The sequence below is a fragment of the Oncorhynchus mykiss genome, chromosome 8, assembly GCF_057628025.1.
Source record: "Oncorhynchus mykiss isolate SJ-2025 chromosome 8, ASM5762802v1, whole genome shotgun sequence".
Taxonomy (NCBI): Eukaryota; Metazoa; Chordata; class Actinopteri; order Salmoniformes; family Salmonidae; genus Oncorhynchus; species Oncorhynchus mykiss.
The window spans coordinates 49,721,792-49,747,854 of record NC_143029.1 but is presented as its reverse complement, the minus strand read 5'-3'; the positions used below and the strand labels follow the sequence as shown (position 1 = coordinate 49,747,854).

The following is a 26,063-nucleotide window of genomic DNA, read 5'->3' as shown; positions in this document are numbered from 1 at the left end:
GTAGTTTAACAATTCATTTTTATTTGCAGATGGCATACAGGTTTGTTATTAAGGCACATTAAAGTTCACGTTTGAGAAGGCATTTCTGCCAAAAATGCATTTTGATAAAGTTTATTTTCAAATGGCTCGACTGAAGTAGTAGCTCCGAACATGCGCCTAGTTTCCTGAAAGGGTCACAAATAAAAACCCTTGAATGAGTAGGTGTCAACTTTCAGCTGGTGCCGTATATCCCTTCAGTAAGATTTGTTTCCAAACACTGTTGTGATACATTTCAGTATTCTAAGGCAGTGGGGCTAAGGCTCGAGGAGTTGGCATATTTAGCATAGTATTTTTAAATGTTTTATTTGTCCGGGCTTTCAACTTACTCTTGAAAGTTGTAATAGTAGAATGCACAAGGTGCAGTTTTGTAATTGGGTAGTGCATCAGTTTCTCTTGTCACGTCAGTCATTGCATACCTTACTTATAACAACTCGCCTATGTCGGCTAACATGTTTTATTTAGTTTTTTTTTTTGTCTATAGATTTTCATGTTTGAGTCACTCAAATATCTCAAATACATGGCAATGTATAAAATTGCAAGAGAATGAGTTTTAAAATTGCAACATTTTCTTTGCACCCCATGACAAAATTAAAGAAAATACACTGACCAAAAGCATGTGGACGCCTGCTCGTCAAATCTGATTCAAAATGGGCGTTAATATGGAATTGGTCCCCCCTTTGCTGCTACAACAGCCTCCACTCTTCTGGGAATGCTTTTCACTAGATGTTGTAACATTGCTGCGGGGACTTGCTTTTATTTAACCACTCCATGGCTGCTCGGCCATGGAAACCCTTTTATGCCGACGAACAGTTACTGTGTTGGAAAGCTGGCGTCCTATGGCGGTGTTTTAAACCTACAAAATTCTCTGCAAGAGGGATGTGAACAGTTTGGCATGAAGTGTGCCCATAGAAATAGACGTGTGGGGGGGGCATCCCCAGTGCTGGAAGGGGGGCCTCCCCAGTGCTGGAAGGGGGGCCTGAGTGAAAGTTTGGGAACCCCTGTTCTAAGGTACTGTCTTAGCTATTGCCCAATAAAGGCCATGTAACTTGAAGTACAGCCTAGTTTCTACTGAATACAATAGAAAATGGCTGTCCAAAGATGATGTAACCCCCCCCCCCCCCCCCCCCCCATGGCACCCTTCAGGTATAGACATGTTAATGACATGTCATCTCAATGCCTCTGATGCTCTGATGGGTTTGGCAAGAGAGGAGACAGAGCTTGCCAGGGAGACCAGTCAGGATTGTGGGAAATATAAACAGAGAAAAGTACGGAGATCCTTGACAAAAACCTGCCCCAGAGTGCTCAGGACCTCCGACTGGGGCGAAGGTTCATCTTCCAACAGGACATTGACCCTAAGCACACAGCCAAGACATCGCAGGAGTGGCTTTGGGGCAATTCTCTAAATGTCCTTGAGTGGCCAGGCCATAGCCCGGTCTTGAATGCGATTGAACATCTCTGGAGAGACATGAAAATAGCTGTGCAGTGACGCTCCCCATCCAACTGACAGAGCTTGAGAGGATCTGCAGAGAAGAATGGGAGAAAGTATCCAAAATGTGTGCCACGCTTATAGCGTAATACCAAAGACTCGAGGCTTTACTGCCAAAAGGTGATTCAACAATGTACTGAGTAAAGGGTTTGAGTACTTATGTAAATGTGATGTTTTTTTGTATTTTGTATTTAATTTGTAATGTCAACTTTTTGCTTGGTCATTATGGGCTTTTGTGTATAGATTGAGTAAAAACAACAATTGAATAAATTTTAGAATAAGGCTGTATTGTAACAAAGTGGAAGAAGTCAAGGGGTCTGAATACTCCAACTGCATTGTGTACACACACACACACCTATTCCTTTTCATTTCAGCATTAGCTTCCCTCATACGCATGCATGCACACTGACACTCCACCATTTCTGAATGTTGCTTATGAAAAATAGATTGGTGCCACAGTTTGCAATCCACCCCCCCATCCAAGATATGTATGCAGAGGGCCAGACCAAATGTAATCCGTCTGTTGACATGGTGATTACCACAAATCCTAATCTCCCTGCTGCTGATTTACCGCATTTTCACTGGATGACAGAGAGTAGACCAAGAACAGAAAGAGTGGATTGCAGAGAGGAGAAGAGGGTCAAGAATAGACAAAAGCAGAGAAATAGTCAACTAAGACTGCAGCCTCGGTGCCCAGTGTTTTCCATTAATTTGAACTAAAGGTCTCCCTTTAGGATTGGCTTGTAGCCTAGTTAACATCCACTGATTTAGACATACAACCTCCATAATGTGTGATGGTAATAAGCATTTAAAAATAAAAATAAGCATTTAATAAGCATTTAACAATCAGTACAATTTGGTATATGGTTTGGCAGTTGACATTGTTCTGCAAATGGTCTACTGTGAGTCATGCCCCACAACCATTTATGAAGTCCTTACTGTTTGCATTCATCATGATACATGGTAATGTACAGCATAACTAGGTTAGTTGAGCTGAGAACCACTTGCACAACGAGTGACTTTAATAGGCTGTAATCTGTCTCCTAGGGCTCTTAAGTGCTCAACTTCATAACATTAAGAGTCCTAATGGGTGTAGTCTTAAAAAAAAAATTTAATCAGAAAATGTAACTTTCTGTGGCGTACAGCCTTCAAAAGTAGATATGATTAGGCTGTTCTTACCTCTTTTGATATGGATGGCAGTAACTGCGTGTTTATTAAAAGCTCCTGCCTAAGATAGATTTTATCTTCCACAATGGTCCCATTTTTTTTATTGGCTATCAATACAGTACTTTAAGGTCGGCCTTTAACCATAGTCTTGTCCCCAGAGGGTTGAAGAGAATACAAGACCGGAACCTGGGAAACCAGCAGCACGAGACCAGCACATGAGCATTTTTTTCCACTGGCTTGATTGCTGTAGTGCAGTGACTGGTGGATGAAGGGGCCTTGTTTGACAGCAAAAAAAAGTATTTTTAGTGCATTTGTTTGATCAACTCATGTAGGTGAAGTAGCTTAATCTTTCTTGTCAAGCTTGATCACAAAGTAGCCTGTAATTTAGACCTACTGTACCATAGGTGAATATTTTACTTAATTCTTAGGGCTGCAATCCCGTTAACGGGGTTGATATGACAACAGCCAGTGACAGCCAAATTCAAACAAATCTCATAATTAAAATTCCTCAAACATGTATCTTATACTATTTTAAAGGTAATCTTGTTGTTAATCCCACCACATTTTCCGATTTCAAATAAGCTTTACAGCGAAAGCGCCACAAACGATTGTTAGGTCAGAGCCAAGCCACAGAAAAACACAGCCATTTTTCCAGCCAAAGAGAGGAGTCACAAAAAGCACAAATAGAGAAAATGAATCACTAACCTTTGATCTTCATCAGATGACACTCATAGGACTTCATGTTACATGATACATGTGTGCTTTGTTCGGTAAAGTGCATATTTATATAAAAACCTTCTCCGTATACAATGGTGCGTTATGTTCACTAGTTCCAAAAACATCCGGTGATATTGCAGAGAGCCACATAATTTTATAGAAATACTCATAAATGTCGATGAAAATACAGACATGGAAATATACAGTGGGAAGAACAAGTAATTGATACACTGCCGATTTTGCAGGTTCTCCTAGCATTTTATTGCATGACATACAGTGCCTTGCGAAAGTATTCGGCCCCCTGGAACTTTGCGACCTTTTGCCACATTTCAGGCTTCAAACATAAAGATATAAAACTGTATTTTTTTGTGAAGAATCAACCAGTGGGACACAATCATGAAGTGGAACGACATTTATTGGATATTTCAAACTTTTTTAACAAATCAAAAACTGAAAAATTGGGCGTGCAAAATTATTCAGCCCCTTTACTTTCAGTGCAGCAAACTCTCTCCAGAAGTTCAGTGAGGATCTCTGAATGATCCAATGTTGACCTAAATGACTAATGATGATAAATACAATCCACCTGTGTGTAATCAAGTCTCCGTATAAATGCACCTGCACTGTGATAGTCTCAGAGGTCCGTCAAAAGCGCAGAGAGCATCATGAAGAACAAGGAACACACCAGGCAGGTCCGAGATACTGTTGTGAAGAAGTTTAAAGCCGGATTTGGATACAAAAAGATTTCCCAAGCTTTAAACATCCCAAGGAGCACTGTGCAAGCGATAATATTGAAATGGAAGGAGTATCAGACCACTGCAAATCTACCAAGACCTGGCCGTCCCTCTAAACTTTCAGCTCATACAAGGAGAAGACTGATTAGAGATGCAGCCAAGAGACCCATGATCACTCTGGATGAACTGCAGAGATCTACAGCTGAGGTGGGAGACTCTGTCCATAGGACAACAATCAGTCGTATATTGCACAAATCTGGCCTTTATGGAAGAGTGGCAAGAAAGCCATTTCTTAAAGATATCCATAAAAAGTGTCATTTAAAGTTTGCCACAAGACACCTGGGAGACACACCAAACATGTGGAAGAAGGTGCTCTGGTCAGATGAAACCATTTTTTGGCAACAATGCAAAACGTTATGTTTGGCGTAAAAGCAACACAGCTGAACACACCATCCCCACTGTCAAACATGGTGGTGGCAGCATCATGGTTTGGGCCTGCTTTTCTTCAGCAGGGACAGGGAAGATGGTTAAAATTGATGGGAAGATGGATGGAGCCAAATACAGGACCATTCTGGAAGAGAACCTGATGGAGTCTGCAAAAGACCTGAGACTGGGACGGAGATTTGTCTTCCAACAAGACAATGATCCAAAACATAAAGCAAAATCTACAATGGAATGGTTCAAAAATAAACATATCCAGGTGTTAGAATGGCCAAGTCAAAGTCCAGACCTGAATCCAATCGAGAATCTGTGGAAAGAACTGAAAACTGCTGTTCACAAATGCTCTCCATCCAACCTCACTGAGCTCGAGCTGTTTTGCAAGGAGGAATGGGAAAACATTTCAGTCTCTTGATGTGCAAAACTGATAGAGACATACCCCAAGCGACTTACAGCTGTAATCGCAGCAAAAGGTGGCGCTACAAAGTATTAACTTAAGGGGGCTGAATAATTTTGCACGCCCAATTTTTCAGTTTTTGATTTGTTAAAAAAGTTTGAAATATCCAATAAATGTCGTTCCACTTCATGATTGTGTCCCACTGGTTGTTGATTCTTCACAAAAAAATACAGTTTTATATCTTTATGTTTGAAGCCTGAAATGTGGCAAAAGGTCGCAAAGTTCAAGGGGGCCGAATACTTTCGCAAGGCACTGTAAGTATTTGATCACCGACCAACCAGTAACAATTCCGGCTTTCACAGACCTGTTAGTTTTTCTTTAAGAAGCCCTCCTGTTCTCCACTCATTACCTGTATAAAAGACACCTGTCCACACACTCAATCAAACAGACTCCAACCTCTCCACAATGGCCAAGACCAGGGAGCTGTGTAAGGACATCAGGGATAAAATTGTAGACCTGCACAAGGCTGGGATGGGCTACAGGACAATAGGCAAGCAGCTTGGTGAGAAGGCAGCAACTGTTGCCGCAATTATTAGAAAATGGAAGAAGTTCAAGATGATGGTCAATCACCCTCTGTCTGGGGCTCCATACAAGATCTCACCTCGTGGGGCATCAATGATCATGAGGAAGGTGAGGGATCAGCCCAGAACTACACGGCAGGACCTGGTCAATGACCTGAAGAGAGCTAGGACCAGTCTCAAAGAAAACCATTAGTAATACACTACGCCGTCATGGATTAAAATCCTGCAGCGCAGTAGGTCCCCCTGCTCAAGCCAGTGCATGTCCAGGCCCGTCTGAAGTTTACCAATGACCATCTGGATGATCTAGAGGAGGAATGGGAGAAGGTCATGTGGTCTGATGAGACAAAAATAGAGCTTTTTGGTCTAAACTCCACTCACTGTGTTTGGAGGAAGAAGGAGGATGAGGAAGAAGGATGAGTACAACCCCAAGAACACCATCCCAACCGTGAAGCATGGAGGTGGAAACATTATTTGGGGATGCTCTTCTGCACAAGGGACAGGACTACTGCACCGTATTGAGGGGAGGATGGATGGGGCCATGTATCGCGAGATCTTGGCCAACAATCTCCTTCCCTCAGTAAGAGCATTGAACATGGGTCGTGGCTGGGTCTTCCAGCATGACAACGACCCGAAACACACAGCCAGGGCAACTAAGGAGTGGTTCCGTAAGAAGCATCTCAAGGTCCTGGAGTGGCCTAGCCAATCTCCAGACCTGAACCCAATAGAAAATCTTTGGAGGGAGCTGAAAGTCCGTATTGCCCAGCGACAGCCCCGAAACCTGAAGGATCTGGAGAAGGTCTGTGGGCCAAAATCCCTGCTGCAGTGTGTGCAAACCTGGTCAAGAACTACAGGAAACGTGTGATCTCTGTAATTGCAAACAAAGGTTTCTGTACTTCCAGGTTAAGCAATGGTTGTGTTTCGAAGGACGCATGGCTCTCGACCTTCATGCCTCCCACAGCCGTACAGGAGTTGCAGCGACGGGACAAGACTCTTAACTACGAAATGGATATCATGAAAAGGGGACAAAAGTTAGAAATAAAACAAACAAAAAAAAAGATACTGAAGTTGATTAAAATGTAGTCCTAGGCCTTTTTTGCTTTCTGCAGTGATTGTATGAAAAATAAACACTGAACTGAAATGATTTAGGCTACTTACTGTTAAGTCTTGATCTCGAGATCAATTCCACAGACTTGGTTTAGTCCATTTTTCAATAATTAAGCAGTTTATTCTTGTGAAGAGATTAGGGCTGTGGCAGTCACAATTTCGTCAGCCGGTGATTGTCAAGCAAATAACTGTCGGTCTCATGGTAATTGACCGTTAATTAACAAAAACATTTAGCTTCCCCTGGCTTCCACACACAGCCTACAAGCCATTTTAAAAAGTCTTAAATCCATATAAATGTCATACATCCATTATTTTGCGTCAGGTCTAAAGAAGCATGATATAAAGAAAATGTAGTGTATTTCAGAATAACGATAGCATACTTTGAGTTGTCCTGATGTGGCTATGCCAAATGGCTGTGGGCTACACTAATTTAGCTGACACGATTTGCTTATAATTCCGTGGCTTTGTTTGATATTTTATAGAATGAAGAATACAATTGAAGAAAGCTGAATAAAATATAACTATTTTCTCCTAACGATTTGAGGGAATGCGCACATGCGGCTAACAAAGATAGGTATTCCTATTTGTTTAATTTAGTTATTAATGTAACTTCAGTTCTACAAATGTTGAGCTATATGTTTATTTTTAATAAATTGTAAGGCTGCATGATGAGACTGAGGTTTTGAAAAAAGTTGCATGAAAGGCATGCACTCTTTTTTTATTTTTTTTGTGCAGGCTGTACACATGCCAATAGTCTCATATTCACAATTTGACAAGCACTTAATAATGCCTTGAATTTCACGGTGGCATCCCCGTAATGCACCCTAAAAAAATCCTTGCCTTTTGTGACCCGGAGTGCTACGTTGTGCCCTTCTCCCTGAGCGTGCTGCACAATCTGAAGCGTCTCTCACTCACACGGCTCTGTCACATGATCGGGTCTTTATCACAGGCAACAAGTTAAGACGGACACATCGGGGGACACCACTCCGCGCGTTGTTATCCAATTCCGAGGTGCATATTGTAAGAACTGTCCACATTTTTCATCAGCCAACAAGATGAGTAGGCCTAATGAACATCAAAAGCACTAGCCAATGTCAATCTACTATCCCCCATAGTACAAAAGTCGACCTATTCTATGCGAGAAATATTCCACTGTCTAGAGCAGTTGTGGGATGCGATAGATTCCAAATGAATACAATCACCAGAATTACATTTTTTATATGTGGCTGACGCAACAGATCAGAACGTTTTGCTTAAATTGTTGATAAACCATTTGGCTGTTTCACATAAGCGCACATGGTAGTAGGCTATAAGCATGAATGTTTCATTAGCGGAAACACCATTATCAAAAGTGACTGCAAATGAAATTATGCATGTAATTATTTTATTATTGAGTTTGGTAAGCTAGTAATGACCAGCAGCAGCATCAGAGCTTGGAGAAGCCTAATTACGGTGACTAAACGGTCATGTGGAATTTGACTGCTGGCTACACGAGATTTGTATAATGCTTCCTAAATGTTTGTCATGGAAGGCACACAGAGAATTTTACACAGGGTTGTCCCTTGCCAAGTTCAGTTGTTGCACAGACAAGAATAAGCAACTGACTTCTGTGCCATGCTCGAGTGTAACCCGATGAAAGTTGTAACAGCTGTGCATGTCCTTTACAGCCCCTCCTCCCCCTCCAAGCTCACTGCAGCTATCTTGTCTATCTTGGGTGGTTCATTCCAGTTTACGTAACTATTTATAACATAAAACAACACTGGTAATCAACTCCAGTTTAGGACGGGTAATCATGTCAGTTCCTTTCCTCAGAATGTCAGTCTGAATATGCCTATAGCTATGGCAGGATTCCTGGCGGATGTTCCTGGAGATCATCATTTTAAACTGACTGCTGACCCCAGCCAACTCAGATCCTGCTTACCAATAATAAAATTCATCTGTCAGGTTATTACACCAGTATACTGAGATGTATTAGTTCTCTAGCTGAGTGTATTTGGGAGCACTTGTTCTCTCTCGTTGAGTTGCCATATTACTGAAGACATGGCTGTTGTGAGTTGTAATGTGCCAAAAGGTTGATGCAGAATAACACCAGAGGAAAGTAATAGTACAACACAGACTAACAGGGAGTAATGAATGCCAGCATAAACACATCACACATTTGTCCTTTTCTTCTAATATGTTTTAAAAACAACTTTGTTTTGAATGCTCTTTTTTTCTGTCCAAATAAGCATACTAAATAAATGTAACTAAACTGTCTCTCCTGTCTTGCTGCAGATATCCAGGAATTTTACGAAGTGACCTTATTGGACAATCAGAAATGTGTGGAGTCCCCAAAGACGTCGGAGCCCATGCTGCCGGTCAACCTATGGGATTTCTCTAGCCTCCAAAGCACAACGGTGACCTCAGACACTCTGCCAAGCCTTAGCACCAGCATAGAGGTAAGAGGGGACGATTTATGGTCAGCGCTGGTATATAGAGTATGTAGCATCATGGATCACTTGGGGATAAGAAATGTGGAATTGTTTTTGTTTGTATTTTGTAAAGGGCCCTTGCCCCATCTCATGTCAGGGAGGTGCTTCACATGTGAAATAGAGGAATTGCCCTTGATCTAACAGAATTACACTTTAACTCAGATTTATTTACTTTAAAATGCATGCCAAACAAAAAACATTTATTTCACAATGGCACATTTTAATGGAACAGCTGTGCAGATGCAAACAATTACAGTAAAAAGTTTTTTTTTTGCGACCATGTGTTCCTAAAACTCTTAAATATATGCTCCGTATTAAGTTTCATAATGTCCTGCAGAACATGACACCTTAAGTTAGATTTTTTTTTTGTTTTGGTTGTTGAACTACAGTAGATGAAGTGTGTTTACATCCGGTTCTGGAATTACGGTAACCAGAAGGGTCCCTAATCTGTACTACACAGAAATGCTTAATTATATGTATCATTCTCTTTGTGGTGAAAGTCAAAGTTCCAAAAGCTGTATGAGATCATAGAAAATATTTTGCTGTGACTCTTACATGCTGACCAGACCGGACACGTCGCGTGTGCGAGCAATGCAAAATACATTTAGAAATCATGTTATTGAATTATTGCACCCACACAGCTCGCGCCGCCAACGAGTGTCAGCGATGCCAAGGGCTAAAATAGAACTCCTTTCTATTTCTGATGCAGATCACGCTGAATGTCTTGCCTCTCCCATCTCCTAATTTGTTTATAGAAGCAGGTACCCACGTGCCATCTCCTCATTGGTTATACCCACGTGAGTGATTGAAAGACAATGTTTTGCCGGTTGTCGTGGTAAAAGTGTAGATGCCAATCACCATATAATTTCTAAGATGAAAAAGTTGGCCGTTTTTATGTGTGGATTAATTGTCGGAGTAGAATACCTTGTGCATTTCAGGTAAAATAACAACTCAATGTTTATATCCCAGGACAAATTAGCTAGCAGATGCAAGCTAACTAGCTAAATTCCCATACATGTTTAATGCTTTTCGACCTGTCCCCAAATTAATGTCATTGTTTCAGAGTTTGTTTTGATATTTTAACCTGCGTGTCGTGATCACGTTTGGTGTAGGGGGACAAAATTAATTTATGCACGATAGCGCAAGATGGCGCACATGCACAGCCGGTTTGGGTTATGTGGATGATGATACAAATATTTGTTGGTCTGATGTGATTTGTAAGGAGCATCCAGACGCTGCACTTGATTCATTTTTTAAAATGTATTTTTCCAATTATTGATAAACATGCACCTGTTAACCTGTTGCGTCGAGCAATCCCGTATCCGGGAGCGTAATTATAGCCTCAAGCTCATTACCATAACGCAACGTTAACTATTCATGAAAATCGCAAATGAAATAAATATATTGGCTCACAAGCTTAGCCTTTTGTTAACAACACTGTCATCTCAGATTTTCAAAATATGCTTTTCAACCATAGCTACACAAGCATTTGCGTAAGAGTATTGATAGCTAGCATAGCATTAAGCCTAGCATTCAGCAGGCAACATTTTCACAAAAACAAGAAAAGCATTCAAATAAAATCATTTACCTTTGAAGAACTTCGGATGTTTTCAATGAGACTCTCAGATAGCAAATGTTCCGTTTTTCCAAAAAGATTATTTGTGTAGGAGAAATCGCTCCATTTTGTTCATCAGGTTTTGCTAAGAAAAAAACCCGAAAATGCAGTCATTACAACGCCAAACTTTTTTCCAAATTAACTCCATAATATCGACAAACATGGCAAACGTTGTTTAGAATCAATCCTCAAGGTGTTTTCACATATCTATTCGATGATAAATCATTTGTGGCAGTTGGGTTTCTCTTCGGAAGCAAACAGAAATACATGCAGCTGGAGATTACGCAATAATTGCGACGGAGGACACCAAGCGGCCACCTGGTAAATGTAGTGTAAAATGGTCAATCTTCCAATGATATGCCTACAAATACGTCACAATGCTGTCGACACTATGGGGAAACGACAGGAAGTCTAAGCTCATTCGTGACCCATACACAGCCATAGAAGGACTCATTGAAACACAGCGCCTTCAAAATCTGGGGGTACTTCCTGTTTGAAATTTCATCTTGGTTTCGCCTGTAGCATCAGTTCTGTGGCACTCAGAAAATATCTTTGCAGATTTGGAAACGTCAGTGTTTTCTTTCCAAAGCTGTCAATTATATGCATAGTCGAGCATCTTTTCGTGACAAAATATCGCGCTTAAAACAGGAATGTTTTTTTATCCAAAAATTAAAAGAGCGCTCCCTATATCAAAGAAGTTAAATGAAATTATGGGCAGAAAGACATTCAACTCCCTCTTTCATTGAATCCGATGCTTATTCATCACAACCATTCGACGTTGGCAACTATTTGTGATTACTTCATTGGCAAAGTGGGCGAACTGCAGCAGGACATGCCAACAAACTGAGCCATCGTACTCAAGCATAGAAAATCATAATGTAAGAAATGCATTGAAAGTTAGTATGGGAGAGGTGGATTTTTTTTTATCGATCAATAATGATAAACCTCCTGGCATTGACAATTTACATGGAAAGCTGCTGAGAATGGTAGCTGACTCTAGAGCCATTCCAAGCTGTCATATCTTTAGAGGAAAGTATTTTGTCCTCAGGCTTGAGAAGCCCGAGTCATTCCGCTACCCAAGAGTGGTAAAGGGGCCTTTACTGTTTCTAACAACATACCTATCAGCTTGCTGCCAGCTCTTACCAAACTGTTAGAAAAAACAATGACCAAATACAATGCTATTTCTCTGTAAACAAATCAAGACTTTCAGCGTGCTTATAGAGAAGGGCACTCAACATGTACTGCACTGACACAAAGGACTGACAGTTAATAGGAAATTGATAAGAAGATTGAGCTGTGCTGTTAGATTTTAGTGCAGCATTTGATATTATTGACCATAACCTGTTGAGAACTGATGTTATGGCTTTTCAAGCCATATTGTGGATTCAGAGGTATCTATCTAATAGAACTGAGGGTCTTCTTTAATGGAAGCTTCTCTAATGTAAAACATGTAAAGTGTGCTGTTCCGCAGGGCAGCTCTCTAGGCCCTCTACTCTTGTTTTTTATTTTTACCATTGACTTGCCACTGGCATTAAACAGCATGTGTGTCCATGTGTGCTGATTCAACCATATACTCATCAGCAACCACAGATTATGAAGTCACTGAAACCCTTAACAATGAGTTGCAGTCTGATTTGGAATGGATGGCCAGTAATAAACTGGTTCTGAACATCTCTAAAACTAAGAGCATTGTTTTTGGTACAAATCATTCCCTAAGTTCTAGATCTCAGCTGAATCTGGTAATGAATGGTGTGGCTGTTGAACAAGTTGAGACTAAATGACTTGGCGTTACCTTAGATTGTGAACTGTCATGGTCAACATTTAGATTCAACGGTTGTAAAGATGGGTAGAGGTCTGTCTGTAATATAGAGATGCTCTTCTTTTTTGACACCGCACTCCAAAAAGCAAGTCCTGCAGACTATAGTCTTGTCTTGATTATTGTCCAGTCGTGTGGTCGAGTGCTGGAAGGAAAGACCTAGTTAAGCTGAAGCTGTCCCAGAACAGAGCGGCACGCCTTGCTCTTCATTGTAATCGGAGGGCTTAATATAAATACAATGCCAGACTCTCTTGGCTTAGAGTTGAGGGTGGACTGACTGAATCACTTATTTTTAAAGAAACAATGTGTTATATTCCAAATTGTTTGCTTAGTCAACTTACACACAGCTTTGACACACGCTTACCCCACCAGACATGCCACCAGGGGTCTTTTCAGAATCCCCAAATACAGAAAGTGTACAGTATTGTATAGAGCCATTATTTTATGAACTCCGTTCTGTCATATATTGCTCAAATGTACAGCAAACCTGGTTCCAAACCGATAAAGCAACACCTCATGGCGCAACGCGTCTCCACTAGATAGTTTGCATGTAGGCTACGTGTGCCTTTAATTAAAAAATAAAATGTAACTCAAAAGATAAACGTCCTCTCACTGTCAACTGTTTATTTTCAGCAAACTTAACGTGTAAATATTTGTATCAACGTAAGATTCAACAACAGACAAAAACTGGAGTTCTACAGAGGTGACTAGCATGAATTGAATGTGTCCCTGAAGGGGGGGGGGGGGGGGGGGGGTAAAAATCAAAAGTAAATCAGTATCTGGTGTGGCCACCAGCTGCATTCAATTCTCCAGTGCATCTCCTTCTCATGAACTGCACCAGATTTGCCAGTTCTTGCTGTGAGATGTTACCCCACTCTTCCACCAAGGCACCTGCAAGTTCCCAGACATTTCTGGGGGGAATTTCCCAAGCCTTCACCCTCCGATCCAACAGATCCCAGGCGTGCTCTATGGGATTGAGATCCGGGCTCTTCGCTGGCCATGGCAGAATACTGACATCCTATCTTGCAGGATATCATACACAGAACAAGCAGCATGGCTGGTGGCATTGTCATGCTGGAGGGTCATGTCAGGATGAGCCTGCAGGAAGGGTACCACATGAGGGAGGAGGATGTCTTCCCTATAACGCACAGTGTTGAGATTTCCAATGACAACAAGCTCATTCCGATGATGCTGTGACACGCCAACCCCAGACCATGACGGACCATCCACCTCCAAATCGATCCTGCTCCAGAGTACACGCTCATTCTTTCGACAATCAACGCGAACTCGACCATCACCCCAGTGAGACACAACCGCGACTCGTCAGTGAAGAGTCATTTTTTGCCAGTCCCGTGAGGTCCAGCGACTGGGTTTGTGCCCGTAGCAACAACGTCGCCTGGTGAGGACCTGCCTTACAACAGGTATACAAGCCCTCGGTCCAGCCTCTTTCAGCCTATTGCGGACAGTTTTAGCACTGATGGAGGGATTGTGCGTTCCTGGTGTAACTCGGGCAGTTGTTGCCATCCGGTACCTGTCCTACAGGTGTGATGTTCGGATGTACCGATCCTGTAGCGCTGTCTTAGGCGTCTCACAGTACGGACATTGAAATTTATTGCCCTGGCAACATCTGCAGTCCTCATGCCTCCTTGCAGCACGTTCACGCAGATGAGCAGGGTCCCTGGGCATCTTTGTTTTGGTGTTTTTCAGAGTCCATAGAAAGGCCTCTTTAGTGTCTTAAGTTTTCATAAACATTTTGCGATGAAGATAGTTGAATTCTAAAGTTTACATACACTTAGGTTGGAGTCATTAAAACTTGTTTCTCAACCACTCCACACATTACTTGTTAACTTATGGTCTAGGGGATGGTTGTGTCCACTTGGGCAAAAAACAGGGAAAATGCAGCGCGGCCAATTTTTTTTTGAATATAAAAATCAAACTTTCATTAAATCACACATGTAAGATATTTAGACTAGAACATGTTAAACAAGGTTGGAATGTGAATCATAATTCTACAATTTGTGTTCATTTGCATCACTGTCAATGACATACTTTATTTTGAAGGCTATCCACAAAGTCCACTATTGCGGCTAATCCTTATTGTGGCTAGCTTCACATAGATGGGTCCAACCACCACAAATAAGAGCGGTCTTATAAATGAGGGTTATTTTTAGATGACACCTAGCTATATAGTTAGCTAACTATAGCTACTGAAACAGATCGTCATTTTGCTATGTTTTTGGGGAATAACATTGTTTGCATCCATGAGCTAGCTAGCTTTTTTTTTTTTTTACCAGCACTGTAGGTGAGCAAGACAACTTTACCAGCATCATAGCATGCGTATCAATGAATCGTTGTAACATATGAAATACAAGTGATAGTGTAACTGTAAAAAATGTATGAACGCATTCAGTGATATTCAGGTCCTGATTGGTCAACAAGCTTATTTGACATGTCAAATAGTGTTTTTTGACATCTTTTTTGACATGCAAAGACCCAAACGGCATTCCATAGAAATACTGGTTGAGAATGAAATGACTGAACAATGAAACAGCACAGCAAGTTTTTGAAAGAAATGGGTTTTACATACACTCCAAGATCGCATAGCAGTTCAGACGTCTTTTGTCCTCGTCGTGTCGTGTCGTGTCGTGTGTGTATGTATGTATGTATATGTATGTATGTGTGTGTGTGTGTGTGTGTATATATGTGTATATATATATATATATTTATATATTTACAACTTTTCACATACATTTTATTTTTATTTTCCATCAACTCATCTTCAAAACACTCTCCTGCAACCCGCCTCACCAATTTATATTTATAAAAAAGTATTATTTACCTCAGATCTGTAATTCTCCAAGAAGCTAGCCAGAAACTAGCCAGAAGCTAATCAGAAGCTAGTTAGCTTCTTTACTGGCAAATCGTTAGTATTCAGCTAACCACGGTTTGTGGTCATCAGCTATCCTTTAGCTCGAATCTATCGAAAATCTATCGCCAGTTTTGTACGGCGCAGCGCGGCTCGGAACGGAACATACCGGACCAATTTTTCTCTCCATGTCCCTGGATTTCAACTGCTCTCTGGATATTCATACCCGGATCTCACAGCTAGCTAGCTGCTATCCGTGTGACAATCGGCTTTCGTCGATTCCGGAGCAAACATCAATTATTCCGGTGCTAGCCAGCTCCGTCAATCACTCCTGAGTTCCATCATTCACTCCTGGGCTGCAGTCTCCTATCCGGACCCGTTTTACTGCCTACGCGGAGCCCCACCGGGCCTTCACAACTGGACTGCCGACGTTATCTACCTGAAGGAGATCCGGCTGGCTCCTCCGTCGCGACGTTACCTGAACGCCCATCTGCGGCCCGCTAACCGTTAGCTGTCTTACCGGCTGCTATCTGAATAGACAATCGGACAATTTATTTATTTGTATTATTATTGTTTTCTTCTCGGGCCTCTAACTATATCTATTGTTATTATTTTTGTTGTTGTGTGATTTGGATTAATCCCCTGTACCACACGGAACCCCACTAATCTACTGACTGAACGCAAGAGGTGGCTAACAGACCTCCATCCTATGCTAGCTTGCTACCGATGGCCTGGCTAGCTGTCTAAATCGTCATGACCCTCAACCAACCTCTCCACTCACTGGACCCTTTTGATCACTCGACTAAGCATGCCTCTCCTTAATGTCAATATGTCTTGTCCATTGCTGTTCTGGTTAGTGTTTATTGGCTTATTTCACTGTAGAGCCTCTAGTCCTGCTCACTATACCTTATCCAACCTATTAGTTCCACCACCCACACATGCAATGACATCTTCTGGTTTCAATGATGTTTCTAGAGACAATATCTCTCCATCACTCAATACCTAGGTTTACCTCCACTGTATTCACATCCTACCTTACCTTTGTCTGTACATTATACCTTGATGCTATTTTATCGCCCCCAGAAACCTCCTTTTACTCTCTGTTCCAGACGACCAATTCTTATTGCTTTTAGCCGCACCCTTATTCTACTCCTATGTTCCTCTGGCGATGTAGAGGTGAATCCAGGCCCTGCTGTGCCTAGCTCCACTCCTATTCCCCAGGCGCTCTCTTTTGACGACTTCTGTAACCGTAATAGCCTTGGTTTCATGCATGTTAACATTAGAAGCCTCCTCCCTAAGTTTGTTCTATTCACTGCTTTAGCACACTCTGCCAACCCGGATGTTCTAGCTGTGTCTGAATCCTGGCTTAGGAAGACCACCAAAAATTCAGACATTTTAATTCCAAACTACAACATTTTCAGACAAGATAGAACTGCCAAAGGGGGCGGTGTTGCAATCTACTGCAAAGATAGCCTGCAGAGTTCTGTCCTACTATCCAGGTCTGTACCCAAACAATTTGAACTTCTACTTTTAAAAATCCACCTCTCTAAAAACAAGTCTCTCACCGTTGCCGCCTGCTATAGACCACCCTCTGCCCCCAGTTGTGCTCTGGACACCATATGTGAACTGATTGCCCCCCATCTATCTTCAGAGCTCGTGCTGCTAGGCGACCTAAACTGGAACATGCTTAACACCCCAGCCATCCTACAATCTAAACTTGATGCCCTCAATCTCACACAAATTATCAATGAACCTACCATGTACCTCCCCAAAGCCTTAAACACGGGCACCCTCATAGATATCATCCTAACCAACTTCCCCTCTAAATACACCTGCTGTCTTCAACCAAGATCTCAGCGATCACTGCCTCATTGTCTGCATCCGTAATGGGTCAGCGGTGAAACGACCTCCTCTCATCACTGTAAAACGCTCCCTGAAACACTTCAGCGAGCAGGCCTTTCTAATCGACCTGGCCGGGGTATCCTGGAAGGATATTGACCTCATCCCATAATTAGAGGATGCCTGGACATTTTTTTTAAATGCCTTCCTAACCATCTTACATAAACATGCCCCATTCAAGAAATTTAGAACCAGGAACAGATATAGCCCTTGGTTCTCCCCAGACCTGACTGCCCTTAACCAACACAAAAACATCCTATGGTGTTCTGCATTAGCATCGAACAGCCCCCGTGATATGCAGCTGTTCAGGGAAGCTAGAAACCATTATACACAGGCAGTTAGAAAAGCCAAGGCTAGCTTTTTCAAGCAGAAATTTGCTTCTTGCAACACTAACTCAAGTTCTGGGACACTGTAAAGTCCATGGAGAATAAGAACACCTCCTCCCAGCTGCCCACTGCACTGAAGATAGGAAACACTGTCACCACTGATAAATCCACCATAATTGAGAATTTCAATAAGCATTTTTCTACGGCTGGCCATGCTTTCCACCTGGCTACTCCTACCCCTGTCAACAGCACTGCACCCCCAACAGCAACTCGCCCAAGCCTTCCCCATTTCTCCTTCTCCCAAATCCATTCAGCTGATGTTCTGAAAGAGCTGCAAAATCTGGACCCCTACAAATCAGCCGGGCTAGACAATCTGGACCCTTTCTAAAATTATCTGCCGAAATTGTTGCCACCCCTATTACTAGCCTGTTCAACCTCTCTTTCGTGTCGTCTGAGATTCCCAAAGATTGGAAAGCAGCTGTGGTCATCCCCCTCTTCAAAGGGGGGGACACTCTTGACCCAAACTGCTACAGACCTATATCTATCCTACCATGCCTTTCTAAGGTCTTCGAAAGCCAAGTCAACAAACAGATTACCGACCATTTCGAATCTCACCATACCTTCTCTGCTATGCAATCTGGTTTCAGAGCTGGTCATGGGTGCACCTCAGCCACGCTCAAGGTCCTAAACGATATCTTAACCGCCATCGATAAGAAACATTACTGTGCAGCCATATTCATTGATCTGGCCAAGGCTTTCGACTCTGTCAATCACCACATCCTCATCGGCAGACTCAACAGCCTTGGTTTCTCAAATGATTGCCTCGCCTGGTTTACCAACTACTTCTTGTCCGGACCTCTGGCAGTCTCTATGGGTGTGCCACAGGGTTCAATTCTTGGACCGACTCTCTTTTCTGTATACATCAACGAGGTCGCTCTTGCTACTGGTGAGTCTCTGATCCACCTCTACGCAGACGACACCATTCTGTATACTTCCGGCCCTTCTTTGGACACTGTGTTAACAACCCTCCAGGCAAGCTTCAATGCCATACAACTCTCCTTCGGTGGCCTCCAATTGCTCTTAAATACAAGTAAAACTAAATGCATGCTCTTCAACCGATCGCTACCTGCACCTACCCGCCTGTCCAACATCACTACTCTGGACGGCTCCGACTTAGAATACGTGGACAACTACAAATACTTAGGTGTCTGGTTAGACTGTAAACTCTCCTTCCAGACCCATATCAAACATCTCCAATCCAAAGTTAAATCTAGAATTGGCTTCCTATTTCACAACAAAGCATCCTTCACTCATGCTGCCAAACATACCCTTGTAAAACTGACCATCCTACCAATCCTCGACTTTGGCGATGTCATTTACAAAATAGCCTCCAATACCCTACTCAACAAATTGGATGCAGTCTATCACAGTGCAATCCGTTTTGTCACCAAAGCCCCATATACTACCCACCATTGCGACCTGTACGCTCTCGTTGGCTGGCCCTCGCTTCATACTCGTCGCCAAACCCACTGGCTCCATGTCATCAACAAGACCCTGCTAGGTAAAGTCCCCCCTTATCTCAGCTCGCTGGTCACCATAGCATCTCCCACCTGTAGCACACGCTCCAGCAGGTATATCTCTCTAGTCACCCCCAAAACCAATTCTTTCTTTGGCCGCCTCTCTTTCCAGTTCTCTGCTGCCAATGACTGGAACGAACTACAAAAATCTCTGAAACTGGAAACACTTATCTCCCTCACTAGCTTTAAGCACCAACTGTCAGAGCAGCTCACAGATTACTGCACCTGTACATAGCCCACCTATAATTTAGCCCAAACAACTACCTCTTTCCCAACTGTATTTAATTAATTTATTTATTTTGCTCCTTTGCACCCCATTATTTTTATTTCTACTTTGCACATTCTTCCATTGCAAAATTACCATTCCAGTGTTTTACTTGCTATATTGTATTCACCTTGCCGCCATGGCCTTTTTTGCCTTTACCTCCCTTCTCACCTCATTTGTTCACATTGTATATAGACTTGTTTATACCCTATTATTGACTGTATGTTTGTTTTACTCCATGTGTAACTCTGTGTCGTTGTATCTGTCGAACTGCTTTGCTTTATCTTGGCCAGGTCGCAATTGTAAATGAGAACTTGTTCTCAACTTGCCTACCTGGTTAAATAAAGGTAAAATAAATAAATAAAAAAAAGAAATGGGTTTTACTGGTAATAGGGACATACGTAAATGCCAACAAAATAACTGTTTGGTTAGTGTGGTGTGTGTGTAACCTTTATTTCACTAGGCAAGTCGGTTAAGAACATTCTTATTTACAATGATGGCCTAACCCTGGCGACTCTGGGCCAATTGTGTGCCGCCCTATGGGACTCCCAATCACGGTTGGATGTGATAGTCTGGATTCGAACAATGGACTTTAGTAACGCCTCTTGCGCTGAGATGCAGTGCCTTAGACCTCTGCGTGTGTGTGTTAGCTATTTAACTGTACTAAAAGGCCGCTAAAATTAATTATTGGGTTATCGTTTTTTTTTTTTTTTGTAAAGGTAAATATCGGATATTGGTATCGGCCAAAAAATGTCATATCGACCTCACTAGTTTGAATACTTTTCCATTGCACTGTATTTGTGACCAACAGATAGATATTTGTATTCTAAGGTGTGACATCCATAGATCAGGGTCTAATGAATTTATTTCAATTGACTGATTTCCTTATGAACTGTAACTCAGTTAAAATCTTTTAAATTGTAGCATGTAGCCTTTTAAATTTTTGTTCAGTGTACAATGTTGATCCATCCAGTTTTCTCCCATCACAGCCATTAAACTCTGTTTTAAAGTCACCATTGGCCTTAAGGTGAAATCTCTGCGCGCTTTCCTTCCTCGCCGGCAACGGAGTTATGAAGGACGCCTTTATCTTTGTATTGACAGGGTGTATTGATACACCATCAAATGTGTAATTAATAACTTCACAATGCTAAAAGGGTAATTCAATTTCTGCTTTTTTTTCACGGCTTGACATCAACTTTTTTAGTCGCTTGTTTTTTGCACAAGTAGTTCAGACTTTTTTACTTGACCGAAAGTTTACGTCACCATGGGCCAAAAAGGAACCAGTTCACAAAATAATATTCCTTACTATCGCTGGTATTGAAAATGGAAGACTGCTTGTCTCTGATCCCATGTATTATACAGTATTGCCTGCTGTGGTGGCCTTGAGCAAGGCACTTAACCCCCTACAAAGTAAATTACTACACTGATAGACCACATGTGTTTTAAACAGTAGCCTGTCACCCCCAACATCTTGAGAGCTACTGGGTGTGTAAGCTTTTGATCCAAACCCTGCTCAAACGCACCAGAGTCGGCATATCAAGGTCCTGTTGAATAGCTGATTTTTTACAATATGGTTTGTTCGAGTACGGCTGGCGCAAAAGCTTGCACACCCAGTCACTCTCCTGGAGATCCTGGAGGATGGTTGACCACCCTGCAACATTACAATTACAACCAAATACATTGTCTTTTTTATTTAAGTTCTTCATTCAATGAACCAGGGATCAAATGGCTAAAGTGGGTTAGGTAGCCAACTAAGATGTTTGAATATTCAGTGTTCAGGAGAGAACTCGACAGCATAGATGTTAATTGTCAATTAGGCTCTTCTAAGAATATATCTTAACTTTGTCGGAAATACATGGCCGTTATTAAATAGAGGAGAATCCTAGCCAATTTTGAGCACTTGAAGACTGTTTTACAACCATAGTATTAAGCATTGGTTTCATCACACGACATTTACATATGCTATGCTAATAGCTAAATAGTTAACTATGGAGAGAACCAGCGAAACTACACTGATTTTGAAATGGCTATGTAGTTGGTCTGTTCTGTATAATTATTTTACTTGCTGTGCACCTCTCCTCTCTTCCCCCCTCTGGCTACAGCCCACTGTCACACGCAGGTGATGCGCACACACCATGACTTTTCCAGGATTTTCATTGCTGTCCCAAAATTAGCTATAACTGTGCAAATAACTCACTAACTAGCAATGAATATCCACAAATGTTCACATGCAACTCGCTTTGATAAAAGAAAACGCATATTGTGACTGCATGATTGAAAGACCGCTTGTGCCTTTCAATGCAGTCTTACAATATTTCTACTCCAATGTGCTCTGCAGAGATTGGGAGGACAGTGCAACACATTGCATTCGGTGGACTCTGATCCAATTCAGATCGGCGTAGCCTAATATTATGATTTTTCTTTTACTTGTTCATTCAGACAAACTTCAATCTATATTCTTGTCTGACATTTTTTTTAAACTTGCAAGCTGACGAGCGTTAATGTCGTGCCTTGTATCTACCAGTTGGTGCGCTTTGTGAGGGATTGGAAAACCTCTGGTCTTTGGTTGAATCTGTGTTCAAAAACACTGCTTGACTGTGGGACCTTAAAATTATGTGTATGTATGGGGTACAGAGATGAAGTAGTCATTCAAATATCATTTTGAACACTATTGCACACGGAGTCCCTGCAATTGATGCGACTAGTTCAATCCAGGTGTATAAAGCTCTTAGACTTACTCAGACAGGCGCACAGCTGTAAAAACTGCACAATTTGATTCTAACATGTATTGACTCGGGTGAGATTTCTGTCTTTAATTTACTATAAATTGGCATATTTTAATCACTGTCATTATGGGGTATTGTGTGTAGATGTGTGGGAAAAAAATCTAGCTGTAATGCAACAAAATTGTGGATTATGAATACTTTCAGAAGGTACTGTAGATCCAAAAGTTAGTTGACACTGCTTTTGGACCAGATTTCCCAGCACTGACGTGATGTTTAGTGGTGTGTGCAGTTTTGGGGTTTCAGAAATATTTGTTTTGGGTTAGTGTTTAAAAAAAAAAGTTTTTGCTTTGAGAAGCCTTTTTCAAATGAATTTCAACTAGTCACAGAATCCTACAAACATCAAATATTTATCAGTGTGCTGCATTTCAAGGCACAGTTCTTCTCTGCCAAGCTGTCTCTTCTCCCCCTGACCTGCCCTGCCTTCTTTCAGGACATACTGTGCCTTATCCACCAGGAGGTTCCTTCTGAGTGACCTCTTATAGCTAGCTATGTCATCTATCACTAGAGTTTTAGTCTGAAACATTGTGTAATATACACCAAGGATGTTTTGACAGCTGCTCTCTGACGTATGCGCCTCATGGTCCACCATACATGAAGATATTGGGAGAGAGCGCTCTGCATTTTTAATAGGTAACTCAGTGTTCCTCTCCGGCTGCTGCTCGTTCACTCCTGAACTGCTTTGAGCGGGATGGGCACGGTTACTCGAATGTCCAGATATCCAAACGGATGTTAGTATTCAAACACCTATGAAGGTGGTAATATTTTTTGGTTCCGATTTCAACAATGGAAAAACCTTTTAAAAAAGATTAGTCCATGTTACACAGCACACCATGACATTTGAAATGCTTAATCTAATAATAAAACAAACTTTTTAGAATGTAATGTTTGTGTATGGCACATTGAGCTACTGCTGCTTCAGGCATCCTGCTGCTTTGACAGTCCATTGCACACTGTGGACACACATTAGTGATTTGTTTAATTTTCTCTCATGAGTTGGGTTTTTACATGAAAAGGCATTTCACTATCATAGCACATTTAGCCCTCTGGTCAGCCCTGACAACTGAATGCTTTTCCCCACTTCAAATGGCCAAATACTACCGGAATAGCACCCTGAAAACGGTGCACTGTCTGCTGTTATGGCATTTTGTGTCATTGATTGGTCAGTAGAGTAGAGCAAATATATTATTGCAGAGGCACAAATCTGATTTGATCACCTCCCTGACAGACTGGTTTCTGAGTTTAAAAAAAGCTGTTCCTTTCTCATCTTGTCTGTGTGGCATGTTAGGTAATATTCATCTTCACATGCTTTTCTCCTGGATTGAACCTGACATATCTTTCTCTGTACTCTGTACTGGTATCCCCTGTATATAGCCTCGGTTGTTATTTTACTGCTGCTGTAACCTCTCTGGGATATGTGGGACGCTAGCGTACCGTACCACCTGGCCAAAAGCCAGGGAAAATGCAGAGCGCCAAATTCAAATAAATTACTATAAAAACTCAAACTTTCATTAAATCACACATGCAAGATGGCAAATTAAAGCTACACTTGTTGTGAATCCAGCCAACATGTCTGATTTCAAAAAGGCTTTTCGACGAAAGCAAACAATGCTATTATCTGAGAATAGCACCTCCGTAAACAAAGAGAAACCATATTTCAACCCTGCAGGCGCGACACAAAACGCAGAAATAAAATATAAATCATACCTTTGACGAGCTTCTTTTGTTGGCACTCCAATATGTCCCATAAACATAACAAATGGTCCTTTTGTTCGATTAATTCCATCGATTTAAATATCCAAAATAATAAATGTCAATTTTATTTGGCGCGTTTGATCCAGAAAAACACTGGTTCCAACTTGCGCAATGTGACCAGAAAATGTTCAATACAGGAAGAAAACAAACTATCATGCTTTCCGGTCACGCGCCTCTAACAGTACACTTCAAGTGACCGTCGTTCTGAACAGGGCTACTTCATTACACAAAGGAAAAACCTCAACCAATTTCTAAAGACTGGAGACATCCAGTGGAAGCGGTAGGAACTGCAAGAAGGTACCTTAAATCTGGATTCCCATTGAAAAGAGTGACCTTAAAAATAAAAAATAAAATATATATATATATCTGATTAGTTTGTCCTCGAGGGTTTCGCATGCTAAATATGTTCTGTTATACTCAGACATGATTCAAACAGTTTTAGAAACTTCAGTGTTTTCTATCTAAATATACTAATAATATGCATATCTTATCTTCTGGCTATGAGTAGCAGGCAGTTGAATTTGGGCATGCATTTCATCTGGATGTGAAAATACTGCCCCCTGTCACCAAGAAGTTAATCGTTTGCAACTTCTATTTTCTGTTTTTTACTTAATGTTTGTGACCTCATGAGACAATACGATAACTCTGGTAATACGAGGCTCCGTTATGAGATTTGCGTCTAATTATTGTATAAAATGAATGAGTAGAGATGAAACTGTGAAATTATGTAATATGATTTTAAACTGTTTAATGAAAGAGAACATTGATTTGACATTGATCTGGTGTCATGGGGCAGCCCTTTTCCACATTATTGAATAAAACCCCCACCTGGAGAAATCATCTTCAGACCATGCGTACCTCGATTACCGAGAGGGATATGGTTTGAGCTCAGACCATGCATTCCTGTGTCAGCTGAGGGAGCTAAGGTTGTAACGGTTGTTGAATTCCTAACCAAACCACGTGGAGTATTGGCTATACCGACAGAATAAGAGCTAATCTTCGATACTTATTACTAGTCTGCAGCTAGAATTTTCGTCTACCTGGAATGCGAAGACCGACAACCGCCGAAACATCTATTCTATAAGAACATGAATGGGACTCTGAAGTATCCCTTCTAACCCCAAGACTCCAGGGATGCAACGAGAAGTTCAACTGAACTTTCCAACAGAGATCACGCCGACACACTGAGCATAAATATATATATATATACACTGCTCAAAAAAATAAAGGGAACACTTAAACAACACAATGTAACTCCAAGTCAATCACACTTCTGTGAAATCAAACTGTCCACTTAGGAAGCAACACTGATTGACAATATATTTCACATGCTGTTGTGCAAATGGAATAGACAACAGGTGGAAATTATAGGCAATTAGCAAGACACCCCCAATAAAGGAGTGGTTCTGCAGGTGGGGACCACAGACCACTTCTCAGTTCCTATGCTTCCTGGCTGATGTTTTGGTCACTTTTGAATGCTGGCGATGCTTTCACTCTAGTGGTAGCATGAGACGGAGTCTACAACCTATACAAGTGGCTCAGGTAGTGCAGCTCATCCAGGATGGCACATCAATGCGAGCTGTGGCAAGAAGGTTTGCTGTGTCTGTCAGCGTAGTGTCCAGAGCATGGAGGCACTACCAGGAGACAGGCCAGTACATCGGGCGACGTGGAGGAGGTCGTAAGAGGGCAACAATCCAGCAGCAGGACCGCTACCTCCGCCTTTGTGCAAGGAGGAGCAGGAGGAGCACTGCCAGAGCCCTGCAAAATGACCTCCAGCAGGCCACAAATGTGCATGTGTCTGCTCAAACAGTTAGAAACAGACTCCATGAGGGTGGTATGAGGGCCCGACGTCCACAGGTGGGGGTTGTGCTTACAGCCCAACACCGTGCAGGACGTTTGGCATTTGCCAGAGAACACCAAGATTGGCACATTCGCCACTGGCACCCTGTGCTCTTCACAGATGAAAGCACGTTCACACTGAGCACGTGTGACAGATGTGACAGTCTGGAGACGCCGTGGAGAACGTTCTG

The 26,063-nt window shown here is 41.8% G+C and overlaps 1 protein-coding gene across 42 annotated transcripts in view; it reads left to right on the top strand.

The window, feature by feature from the left end:
* Positions 1–26,063, top strand: part of dlg1b (discs large MAGUK scaffold protein 1b) — a 261,565-nt gene that overhangs the window by 9,527 nt on the left and 225,975 nt on the right. For all 42 annotated transcript variants that reach the window (XM_090181831.1, XM_090181824.1, XM_090181829.1 and 39 more), the window contains one exon: positions 8,935–9,098. In XM_090181831.1, the coding sequence (XP_090037957.1) occupies positions 8,935–9,098 (164 nt within the window). The remainder of the gene's footprint in view (positions 1–8,934; positions 9,099–26,063) is intronic.